Source organism: Eurosta solidaginis, chromosome 4 (genome assembly GCF_040869045.1).
Source record: "Eurosta solidaginis isolate ZX-2024a chromosome 4, ASM4086904v1, whole genome shotgun sequence".
Taxonomy (NCBI): domain Eukaryota; kingdom Metazoa; phylum Arthropoda; class Insecta; order Diptera; family Tephritidae; genus Eurosta; species Eurosta solidaginis.
In genome coordinates, this window is record NC_090322.1 from 116330601 (window position 1) to 116344012 (window position 13412).

The following is a 13412-nucleotide window of genomic DNA, read 5'->3' on the forward strand; positions in this document are numbered from 1 at the left end:
CGGCCATACCTGTCACGGAGGCATGCCCACCTACGCATGCACGTATCACCTGAAAAGAAATTGAAAATAATTAATTTTAGTATCATTTTATGGTAATATTCTAGAGCAAGGGTCGACTGCTAAAACATGTCCAAAAATGTCGGGAGTGGTTTCAAAGGACGCGTTTTGAATTACAGTTCCAAGTTTTCATGTGGCTGCTGCGCTTTTCATAATTTTGTTGAAAACGCGTTTTTTTTATTGGACGTGTTTGGGCAGTCCACCCCTGTCCTCGAATATTACCAATTATATCACTGAACTAACTAAAACAACTTGTACTCACCACTTGAATTCATCTGCTGGCCAATGTGCTCCCATATCGTGGCCTTCCTTCCAGCTAATTTGTAATTAGGACTGGTCTTATCAAAAAGCTCGGGATGCGCTTCCACCAATAAAATTAGCATTTCATCATTCATTTTGATCAATGGAATGAAATATAATTTGCACAAAAAGAACTAGTGTAAAAATTATTTTAAAATGCCGGCGCTTGTTTGTTTATATTTGACACAATGTTGCCATTGACCTGTTTGCATGCATGTTTATGGAAACATCAACTTTTTCCAATTTAATTTTTGATGTTGTGAAAGGCTGGAATTAATATTAAATAAGTGTAAATATATTACATATTTATAATCTGCACTTTTACATAATTATTTTGAATTATTTCCACAATTTTTCAAACTTTAATTAGGTGTTTTTGCATAAAAACTGCAAAAGGTCAAAAATTTGGGGGCAAAACTTTACTAGGCAACTCTGTCTAGTGAGATAGCGATCAGCTGACACGTTCTTACGGAAAAAATCAAAATTGTTTTGATTTCTGCGTTCCGGGCTACGTACGTACGGGCGTTGCACGTCGGTGAGTTTTCGTTTACATTGCACACTCATAAGATAGGTCGTGTCAGCTGACACGTTTTTTCTACGTACGTTCGTCAGTAACCACGGCTTAATTCTATTTTTGGGAAGCGACAGTGAGTGGCGTCCTTTTTATTTTGTCAATAAAAACTAAAATAGAAGTAAATAAGAGATAATAAAGGCTAAAATCATTCTTTTGCGCATCTTTGAAACATAATTAATATTTTTTTCTAAATTTTTCGCTACTGTTTGCCATAATTTATATTGGTGGCTGCCGCTTTCAAAGTAATCAAGAAGTCAATGCTTGGCTACGGTTGTCGTCAAGCTTTGCTTTATTGTGGTTGTGGTCTGTAGACATCGTGTTGAATGTGATCAGCCCTATTGAACGAAACAAAATTAGAGCCTCTGGCTAACGCTAGACACAATGGATGAGGATATACAAGCTCTTAGCTCCTTGCATCTTTTTAAGCTAAAACCTGGTATTATACACTAAAGTTGTAAAAGTATCGATAACACCGACAGACAAAGAAAAAGTAGTATAACACATTTAACTTAACATTAGCTGTGTTTTTTTAAACGGGTTTATTTAGCTTGAGTTGACAGGCTGGCTGGCCGGCACGAATTTTGTAATTGAAATTTAAGCAACTTCCCGATAAGCTACAAGCTTGAAACTTGGAATATAGTTCAGAACCCGATGACAATACAATAATAAGAAAAAACTTCGATAGGTGGCGCATGGATCGAAATATTTCAAAAAATCGTATTTGTGGTCCGATTTGATTCATATTCGGAATACATAATACATACATGTATAGAAAGCGACCTATGATTTTCAATTTGGTTCATATTTGGAACAAATATTACATACAGTCCGGCAGAAGTGACATCAAAATATTTTGGAGTTCGAGGAGGGACGTGGCGCAGTCGAGTAAAAAGTCTTTGCAAGGATTATGTATTAAGGACGTTGTAATAATAAGTCACTAAATGAACTAAATAGAATGAGAAATAATAGGCAGTTAAATAAAGACTAAAAACCTGAAAATAAAATAATTTAAAAAAGTTTAGGTTAAACGGTTTTATTGAAAACAATACTTACATTAACTAATAATAATACTAAAAGCTAGAAAACAATTAGGTAGGTCCTAGGTACTAGTCATCACACTCCTCATCACCCTAGGGCGTTGATAGGACAATTAAATAAAAGCGTTGAGGCGTCAAATTTCTAATGATAGTCATATATAAGATCAACTGAACCCTAATAAGGTTATGCTACGCCTCACATTTTTAGAAATTTCAGGCGCCCAATGCTTTTATTTAATTGTCTGATCAACGCCCTAGGGTGATGAGTAGTGTGATGACTAGTACCGAGGACCCACCTAATTATTTTCTAGGTCTTAGTATTATTATTACTTCATGTAAGTAAGCAACATCAAAATTTTAGAAATAAGGTTTTTCAATTAGTAGAAAATTTTTCTAAGCGGGGTCGCCCCTCGGCAGTGTTTGGCAAGCGCTCCGAGTGTATTTCTGCCATGAAAAGCTCTCAGTGAAAACTCATCTGCCTTGCAGATGCCGGTCGGAGTCGGCATAAAACATGTAGGTCCCGTCCGGCCAATTTGTAGGGAAAAATCAAGAGGAGCACGACGCAGATTGGAAGAAAAGCTCGGCCTTAGATCTCTTCGGAGGTTATCGCGCCTTACATTTATTTTATTTATTTAAGTATTTTTTTCATTAAAACCGTTTAACTTAAATATTTTTTTTATTATTTTATTTTACATATATATACGTTTACGCTTAAACTTTTTATGGACTGCTAAGCGTAAAACTTTATCTACTGTTCTGAAATTGCTGCGCAGAAAATTAGTACTCCTAAATTTTAATACCCATTATACTCAGATGCAACTTAAATATGTGTCTATGTTTCACCTCTACACTAATTCTATGTATTACCTCTACAAATGGTGTGTGTCTACTATTTACCGCAACCTATTCAACCGTAGGTTATACACAGACACAGAACAGAGGTTTGTGTCTCCGCTTTTCGGTACAACATGTTCTGTAGCTAGTTGCCGCTAGATGGGTCTCCTAAGCCTTATCTAAGTGAGGATAAGGGTTTTTTTACGCGTAAACGTAGACGTATATACGTGTAAAAAAACACGGCTTTTATTTGTATATATTTTGTGGCGCAGAATCTGAATTTTTAGCCGAACATTTTTGCATGATTCAGTTTTGAAATTGGACAGCGATTGGCCCGAATTTATTGTCAATACTCTTATCTCAATAGCCGTTAGAATTGTCTTTTTGACTGCCTGAGGCGCCCTGCGATAGCCAAAATTTTGTTTTCTATTTTCAAATGTTCTGAAAAATAACATTATTTGCAGCGGCTACCACACTGAAGGTCCTGGGTTCCAGTTCCGAGCAAAGCAAAATCGAAAATTATGAGAAAAGTGTCAATTATAAAAAAGTTTTTCTAGGCGGGGTCGCCCTTCGGCAGTGATTTGGCAAACACTCCGAATGTAATTCTCCCAATAAAACTTCTCGATGAAATTTCATCGGAGGATAAAAAAAGTTCTGCAAAATGTGATGATTGGGCGTAATTTCCAGAACTTTTTTTTCTCTTTTTCCCGAACTCCAGAACTATTGAAAAGCAACTCAAGACACATACATATTTTTTATTATTTTATTTTTTTTCATGAAAGCATATAAACTTATAAGGTGTAAAATTATATCCATCCGTCTGTCCTTCCGCTCGGCCGTTAACACGATAACCTGTGCAAAAGGCTATATATCTTTATTAAACTTAGATCACGTACTCACTGAACTCACTTTGTCTTGGTATTAAAAATGTACGAAATCCGACTATGACCACGCCCACTTTTTCGATATCGAAAATTTCGAAAAATGAAAAATATATAATTTTAGAAAGAACTTTGTAAAATGGGTGTGACACCTACCTAAGTAGAAGAAAATGAAAAAGTTCTGCAGGGCGAAATCAAAAGCCCTTGGAATAATGGCAGGAATATTGTTCGTGGTATTATGTACATTTATAAATAAATTAGCGATACCCGACAGATGATTTTCTGGGTCACCCTGGTCCGCCTTCACATATACAACTTAGGGCCACTCCCTTTTAAAACCCTCATTAATACCTTTAATTGGATACCCATATCCGTACAAACACATTAAAGAGTCACCCCTGGTTCACCTTTATGGCGATATTTCGAAAAGGAGTCCACCTATAGAATTAAGGCCCAATCCCTTTTAAAATAGTCATTAAAACCTTTCATTTGATACCCATATCGTACAAACACATTATGGAGTCACCCCTGGTCCACCTTTATGGCAATATCTCGAAAAAGCGTCCACCTATAGAACTAAGGCCTCCCCCCCACCCCTTTTAAAATACTTATCAGCACCTTTCATTTGATACCAATATCGTACAGACACATTCTAAAGTCACCCCTGGTCCACCTTTATGACGATATCTCGAAAAGGCGTCCACCTATAGAACTAAGGTCCTCTCCCTTTTAAAATACTCATTAACACCTTTCATTTGATACCCATATCGTACAAACACATTCTAGAGTCACCCCTGGTCCACCTTTATGGCGATATCTCGAAAAGGCGTCCACCTATAGAACTAAGGCCCTCTCCTTTTTAAAATACTCATTAACACCTTTCGTTTGATACCCATATCGTACAAACACATTCTATAGTCACCCCTGGTCCACCTTTATGGCGATACCTCGAAAAGACATCCACCTATAGAACTAAGGTCCACTCCCTTTTAAAATGCTCTTTAATACCTTTCGTTTGATACCCATATCGTACAAACACATTCTAGAGTCACCCCTGGTCCACCTTTATGGCGATACCTCGAAAAGTCATCCACCTATAGAACTAAGGTCCACTCCCTTTTAAAATGCTCTTTAATACCTTTCATTTGATACCCATGCCATACAAACACATTCCACGGTTACCCTAGGTTAATTTTCCTGCATGGTGATTTTCCCTTATATGACAAAGGATGAAGGAAAATTGTTCCAAAAAACGTCACCCTAGGTCTACAATTTGGTCGATATACCCCAAACGTATGTGATATGGAATTAAAAACCACTTATAAATCATCTACGAAACCCTACGAAACCAACGCAGCTAAACTCTCAGCTGAGTATATAATGTTCGGTTACACCTGAACTTACCCTTCCTTACTTGTTATTTCAACAGGTTTCACCGAGGATGGAACCACGGTCAAATTTGATACATTCTGTCTTTACTTATTTACCTTATTTATTCATTTGTTTAACGTCGACAACATAAAATGGTCAATTACTATGATATAAAAATTAACACAACTCAAAAGTTAAAATTTTAAAAACATCGAAAAAACAACAATTGACACTGCTACAACAACAACAACAACAATTGACAAAACAATTAAGATCGTTAGGTCTAACAGTAAAGTAAAGTTCATAGATATATAATTAAAGATAAAAGACTTAAAAAAATGAGATCTTTTACTCGCAGAATGTATGGCATTCCGCTCAGCATGCTGTCTGAGAGCACAGTATTCCGGTCGACCTGCTGTGTATAAGTTAATGTCCGGGAGAAGTATTGCCGATATAACAAGCAACAACTGACAGCTATCTCATGCTAGATAGGCGAGTATTATACTACGTTAAGGGGCAAAAGGAGGAGGATTATTTTTGGCAAAGTTTCGACGATGAAGGGGTAAGTGAAAAGGAATATATTGTCTGGACATTCTAGGAGGGACAGCGAAAGTCAAACGACTAAGAAGGTCAGAGGAGTCAATTCCTCTCATAACCGTTTTTGGAGAAACAGTGCAATAATATTCTTCGATTTTCCAGATTGGGTAAATTGATAAGAAGAAGCCTACCTCTGTATAATGGTGGAAGGCGAAGGTTTAAGTCCCCATTAAGCTAGCGTACTTAATGCAAAGATTACAAATTTATTTTGTACTGACTTAATAATTCTTATAAGTGTTTGATATACAGGGCACCAAACGCATGAGCAATAGTCAAGTATTGGCCGGACCAACGACGTGTAAAGAATCTTAGTGTGGTACAGATTCTCGAACTTTCTAACCCACCTTTTAACAAATCCATTTGCGATTAAATTCAAACAGCACTTTTTGGAAGATTATTTTTTGAAAGATAGCTTGTCAGCGTATTAAAGGGTGAGGCGGGATGCCAAAAAGGATGTTTTTTTTTTGTTAACAGTGCTTCGCCCTATTCCAACCACTCACAAATTTTCATCAAAGTCCTCTAAAGGGGTCCAAGGAAACTGGCAGTTTCAACAGGGGTGGACCATAAGTACACTGGTGTTGGTTCCACATTACAATTGAAAAGATGGTTGGTGTCATCGCATTCAGGACATACATTACCTATGTCGGGGTTGATTCTGAACACTTAAGAGTTTAATCTGTTACAGTATCCAGAACGAAGTTTGGCTCGGTGTCTCCCTTAGTAGTTTGCTTTCTTTTTCTGCAAAAGTAGGATATTGTATATTGATAACAGGGTTCACCGGGCGCGTCCTGATAAAGGCGTTTACTGATTCTGTGTGGATTTTGCCTAGGGCCTCCTTATGCTTGTTTTGATCAAACGGCTGTGTTGGCAGGTGCCGGATCTCATCATAGAGCTTATGGAGATGTTCCCTTTACTCCAGTTGAGGCGGGGCTAGATCAAACAGTTGCTTGCTGCCTGTTCACCATTTCGTTGAGCCCTTAGGCCTCACTATGTAGGTGGGGTTCATGGGTCATAAGGAGACATCCCGTGCGGTTCTGATTGCAGCATTTTGACAGGTCTGTAGCCTGGAAGCCAAGCGGGTCAAGCTTATAAATGAGTAGCTCATGGTTGACGGAGTCGAAAGCTTTGATGAAATCCGTGTGGATGACATCCGTTTGCAAAACGGGAGCAGATAGGTAAACGACTTCTTCGGTCGAATTGTGTCTTGATTGAATACTTTTACACCAATAATCGAGTAGATAAGTTTTAATGGAAAAACTAATTTTACAGAGTGCTGACAAAAAAATTGTTTCAATTTTTGAAATCTCTACGAAGTATTCGAACCCTGAGAGCAAAAGCGTGATAGAATTTAAGAAGAAAATTCTGTTCCAATCAAGTCGAATAATTTTCATTTTACCTGGCAAATGACAACCGGGGTCCACAAAATATGTTTTCTGTGTGATTTTCAATATAAAAAGGGTAAGCTTCAAAATTATTTTAGGTGACTAAAAGAATATTTTCAATATTCTGATATCAACATGCTGGCAAATAAAACTGTGGTAGATTTAAAAAAGAAAGAGGTAGATGAGGTAAAAAGGGAAACTTCCAAAAATGTGGTGGATCTACCACAATTAAAAGTGGTTTCACTAAATGAACGGGGCCCGCCGGGCATTTATCGGCACAAAATCTTGCCGACTCTTTGTCGCTCTGAGAATCTTTTTACACTATTTTAGTTGTTGTTGATGTGTTAACGATAAAGACACTCCCCAAAGGCTTTGGGAAGTGTTATCGATGTTAATGGTCCTTTGCCGGATATAGATCCAGTACGTTCCGGTAACAAAGCACCATTAAGGTCCTAGCCCGACCATCTCGGGAACGATTTATATAACCACATTCAACCTTCTAGGCCATACCACCCACCCCACCCCGAGAGCCTCGGCTGCAGGATTCGCCACGGGTAGGTGAGGTTGACAATTGGGTTAGAGTATATTCTAAGCCACCTAACCCGCTGGGGTGACAATTTGACTGTCTTTGGATATAATGATACAATTTAAGATATGTATATTCTTATAATCAAGGCCAGATTAATATGTGAGGGGCCCTGGGCCAGCTCATGAGTAGAGCCCCTACCTTAGTACGCTACTGATGGTCTACTGTATAGTGATGATTTCGGAAACGCAGAGTTGTGTGACTTAATTAAGTCAACAGTTTACTCGTCACAAAACGGTTACTCCACGTTCTCTCACTGCGCGGAATGGGCCGTTCAGAACTCACAAACATATAATGCTTTTCATCAATAAAATTTCATGTTTTAATATCTGAGAAATGTGACAAAAAAGGGCAAAGCATCGCCTTGATCTATACTTAAAGACAAACGTATAACACCAACAATGAATATTCAGCTTCTCGGATTGATAATTCGTACATGCATTTGATGTAAAAAAAATTAAGATCATTCGAAAAAATCCGTGTTGCTGTTGTTACTGTAGCGAAAATGAGTTTTGGAGAGTGTTGCCGATGTTGACGGTAACTAAGAACCATGAAGGTATAAGCCCGACCATCTCGGGAACGATTTAATGTAACCACATTGTACATTCTAGGCCATACCGCCATCCTAGTACGGTCCTCGTGACAAGCGACCTGTCAAAAGCTTTTAACACAGTCAACCACGGCACGCCACTGCAAGACATAGAAGGTTCAGCCCTTTCCCCTCGCCTAAAAAGATAGGCCGCAAATTATTCGAATGGTAGGCAAGCGTCGGTTCAATTTAGGAACGAAACCTCAAAGCATAGGATAATTAAACAGGGGGTCTCCGCTTCTTTTTAATTTCTACATATCAAAGCCCCCTCTTCCATCTGAAGAAGTTACAATCATTTCCTATTCCTGCAGGATAATGACAACGGGACCTGTACCTTGCCCCAGTCTTTCTAGTTCCTTCACCTCGCGCAATCTGACATTATCACCGTCCAAATCCACGACCACTCTGTTTACGACGTGGAAGGAATATATGATGTAAATATTGGACGATCACGTCGACGGTTTTACATTACCGAATTTCAGTCACCCAAATATCTTAGGGGCAACGTTCGAAAGTAGTCTGATATTGAAAAGCCGCAACAAAATCCTTAAGTCACTTGCCGGCAGCACTTGTCGAAAAGATAAAGAAACGTTGCTATCCATGTACAAAGCAATTGGCCGGACTCATGTGCTACGCCTCAACAATTTGGTCGTCTGGTCTTAAAAAACATACTAGAAAAGGCTACAGGCCTGCCAAAATGCTGCAATCAACTGCCACGAGATATCTCCTTATGACCCCTGAATATAGTGAGGCCAAAGAAAATATAGAAATAAATACAAAGCGCGATAACCTCCAAAGAGATTTTTGACCGAGTTTCTCTTCCAATTTGTGTCCTGCTCCTTTTAATTTTTTCTATAAATTGGCGGGATGGGACCTACATGCCTTACGCCGGCTCCAAACGGCATCTGCAAGGCAGAGTGAGTTTTCACTGAGAAGCTTTTCATGGAAGGAATACACTCGGAGTGTTTGCTAAATCACTGCCGAGGGGCGACTCCGCTTAGAAAAACTTTCTTTTAATTAAAAAAGCTTGTTTCTAAATTTTCGATACTGCTTTGTCCGGGAATTGAACGCAGGATCTTCGGTGTGATAGGCGGAGCACGCTACAACCATTTGACGTCATCGGTAAACGTCTTTGACAGGACGCATCCGGTAACACCTTTATCAATATACACTATCCTACTTTTGCACAAGAAAAAAGCACATTACCAAAGGAGACATGAGTCACCCTGGCCCAACTTTGTTCTGGATACCCTAACAGGTTAAACTCTTTCTTACCCAGAATTAACCCCTACATATAGCGTATATGTTGTTGTTGTTGTGTCCCCACATCACACCAACCATCTTTTCAATTGTAATGTGGAACCTTCGTCTCTAACACCAACTTCTTTATGATCCACTACTGTTGAAACTGCTAGTTTCTTTGGACTCTGTGAGTGGTCGCACCCATTGTATATGGCGAAAGACTGTTAACTCAACAACATGGTGCTCTGTACGCATAATAGCGACCTTCTTGTATGGAGATACCTAAGTGTAAAATGATGGTCGCAGCTCTACAAGGACTTATGCTTCACAATTGCAATAATGTTATTTTTTTTTAACTTGTGAAAGTTACTTCAGGAAACTTATTGGAAAAAAAAACTGTTAGATGTTTGGCGTAGAAGGCCAGAATCTGTAATTTAGGAAAACAATGTTTATATCTACTACTTAAGTACTTTAGTGATAAAAGTCCGAACACTGGTACAGATATGTGGTTTGAATGAAGAGTACCAACACTCAATTATTATCAATTATGTGCTCTCATTTTTATCTTCTTAGTTTGCAATATCAATGCCTTATAAAACTAATGTCACTTACCAGAGAGCTTTAGTTCAAGACTGCGCTTTGAGTCAGCCGGGTAATCACATATTTAAATTAACGAATTTTCTTGTTTGTCTTATCAGTAATTTTTGCAAACGAAAGGGGAGAGCTTTCATACAGAGTTCCAAATGCCTGTTGATATTAAAAATGTACTTATCTGTGATGCGGTAGAAAAAGCTTGTGTGGAGCTACTGCAAAATAACGGCATTAGTGTGGATACGAAATTAAAATTGCCTGCTGACGAACTATGCCGTATTGTGGGAGATTACAATGCTGTTATCGTACGTTCAGACACCAAAATTACTGCCGATGTTATCAAAGCGGGAGCAGAGAGTGGAAAGTTAAAAGCTGTTGGACGAGCTGGCGCTGGTGTTGACAATATTGATGTGGCTTCAGCAACAAAACATGGCGTAGTTGTGTTGAATACTCCTGGAGGAAATTCAATTTCAGCATGCGAATTAACATGTTTGTTAATTGGGACACTGGCGCGTCCAATAGTGCCAGCTGCGCAAAGCTTAAAGGAGGGCCGTTGGGAGCGAAAATTGTATAGTGGCACAGAACTATATGGTAAAACTCTTGCTATTATTGGTTTAGGACGTATTGGACGCGAGGTGGCATTGCGTATGAAAATTTGGGGAATGCGTACAATTGGCTATGATCCAATAACAACCGAAGAAGAAGCACGTGCAGCAGGTATTGAAAAAATGGATTTGGACAGTATATGGCCGTTGGCGGACTACATAACCGTGCACACACCACTTATACCACAAACAAAGAATTTAATTTCGTCGCAGGCCCTAGCAAAATGCAAACGCGGTGTTAAGGTAGTAAATGTGGCACGTGGAGGCATTATCGATGAACAGGCAGTTATTGATGCCTTGGAAAATGGTACTTGTGCTGGCGCTGCTTTCGATGTATTTCCTGAAGAGCCGCCACAATCTGAGGTGACCAAAAAATTGATAGCGCATCCCAAAGTCGTGGCTACTCCACATTTAGGTGCCAGTACTTCTGAGGCACAGGTGCGTGTTGCTGTGGAAGTTGCCGAGCAGTTCATCGCATTGACTGGAAAATCACAAAAATATAAAACCTATTCCGGTGTAATTAATAAAGATGTAATAAATGTTTAAACTAATATTTACGATATGTATTTATACATTTCTTGTTTAGCTTGGCAAATAAATTCATTGATGGGTTTTTTTACCACACGCAGTATTTCTGCGCTCAACAGATTTTTTTGTCGACGATGGAACAGGTTTTTGCGTATATAAGTTTATTTTAGTCTTCGTATTCTTAATTTTGACATAAGCTTGAGCCTTTGGATTCGATCACAACTTGCGGTGGGTGCCATAAAAATTTTCAGAATCACTGAAATGGGTGCTATCGCACCTCGAGTTTTCATATAATTTGTTCTTAAAGCGTACATAAAAAAAGCAAAATAACTCCAAACTTGGTGCTGTCAGACTGTTGAAAATCCAAACAATTTTAAAGATTAATTTATTTACGTGATGCAATGGCCCCTACGCTCAGAATATCGCGTAGTTTTGAGATGCAGAATTCTTTTGGAAACCGAGAATCCATATACTGACCTTGACCCAGAGATCACGGATGGATCAAAATTTGATGACGGGAAAACGGGAGCTGGCACCTATGGCCCGAATTTTAAGTAATCGATACCAATGCGATGGCAGACAGCTAGACAGCTTAGCATGCCTTGCAGTCGGACACCATCACTTCTAAGATATTCTAAGCTAGTGGGGCTAAAACAAGGTTTTGTTAGAATGGGTTTCTGGGCATCAGGAACATGAAGGTAGTGAACAGGCAGGGTTCTTCTGTGGCCCCACAAAGGAATATAGTAGGGAAACATTAAGTAACTGGGAAACAAAGCAGTTTAGATAATACTGGATTGAATGTCCTGGGCAAACGCATGCCAAATTAATCAGCCAAACTCATCAATCTAAGCAGAGAGGACCTGCGAACTCTCACTGGGTACTATACGGGGCAAGTAAGTCTACGATATCACCTTTCTAAGTTAAATCTATCCGTCGCTTTTGTGAGCTGGATAACGAAACGCCAGTTCAGATTCTCTGCGAGCGCGTTGCTCTGACAGGGCAGAAACTCTCTTATCTAGGTGACGTGACTCTTAATCCCTTCGTGATATGAAGTAAGAAGCCTGAAGAGGTACTTAAATACATTAAAATCCTCCACATACAGTATTACGCTGAGAGGTGAAGCACTATGGATCTAAATACTTAAAGGTCACAGTGCATCGAGGCCTAATGATAACACGAATCCAATTAAATTACTCCTTATTATAAGTTTACTCCAGCTCATAATAAAAAATCGGTATACATATTTCATTTTATTTTGCACATTATGGCAGCACAGCTCATGTCGGTTTGCAAACCTGAATTGTGAATGTTAATGTTGCGTTAGCAAGGTTGAAAAACAAATATAAAATTTAAAATAAAAACATCTTTAAACGTACTAATAGCTAAAACAATGAACGGAAACACTTGCCGGCAGTGTTATGCACCTGTGTAGATATACATATGTGGATGACTTACGGGCCGCAGGAAGAAACGTTGAGCACATTTTGTGTTCGTGTTACGCCGTCACGCGGCGCGACAAAGTTCTTAGATCTGGATGCAGGATTTAAGCTAGAACGCCATGGTATGCGAATGAAAGATGATGCCCCGGCTAAGAAAGTTTTCTTATCGGAAGCTGAGGAAGAGGGCGGCCTCACTTCGCTGAAAGGACCCGGTGCGAAACGATTTAAATAGCCTTGGTTCTTTCATTTCTTTGGCCGTTTTTTAACAAGTCTCGGCAGCTATCTTTGTTTCGCGATAATCAGCGCCAATAGGGAGCAGCAAGGGAGGTTTAATCTTCCTCCACCTGCCCCTCTCAACTCGCGAAAGTCCCCTCCTCCTCTGCTTCCAAATGAATGATTGAACGTATTCCTAGTGTTGCCAGGATTTGCTTGACGACCAAACGGAAAAGCCCTAATTAGTGACCAGGACTAATGTTATAAAATAAGTCAGTCTTCTTTGCAAACACTACAAGAACGTGCTCAACCGTGCTGCTGCTACTGATGAGGCCTTATTTATAAGCCTGTGACGATGAAAGGTAGTGTTCAGATAGAATGCCCCTTATGGAGTTTTAAGGCTTCTCTCTTTAGAGGTATGAGCTACTTTGAAATTCTAATATCGTAGGATTTGTAACCGTCTTAGAAATTATGCAGTCCCGCGCTTCTATCAACTCCTTTTTGGCTTGATGGATCATATGCAATCCAGTCCCCTTTAGATTTCTTCCAAGAATTTATCGATGCTGCACCCTTCTTTGCCAATTTA

The 13412-nt window shown here is 39.2% G+C and overlaps 1 protein-coding gene across 1 annotated transcript; it reads left to right on the top strand.

The window, feature by feature from the left end:
• The first annotated feature begins 10068 nt into the window (after positions 1 to 10068).
• On the top strand, positions 10069 to 11290 carry LOC137248136 (D-3-phosphoglycerate dehydrogenase). The gene has a single exon (XM_067779008.1). It carries the CDS (start codon positions 10194 to 10196, stop codon positions 11190 to 11192), a length of 999 nt encoding a protein of 332 aa, XP_067635109.1. The 5' UTR covers positions 10069 to 10193; the 3' UTR covers positions 11193 to 11290.
• Positions 11291 to 13412: the final 2122 nt, after the last annotated feature.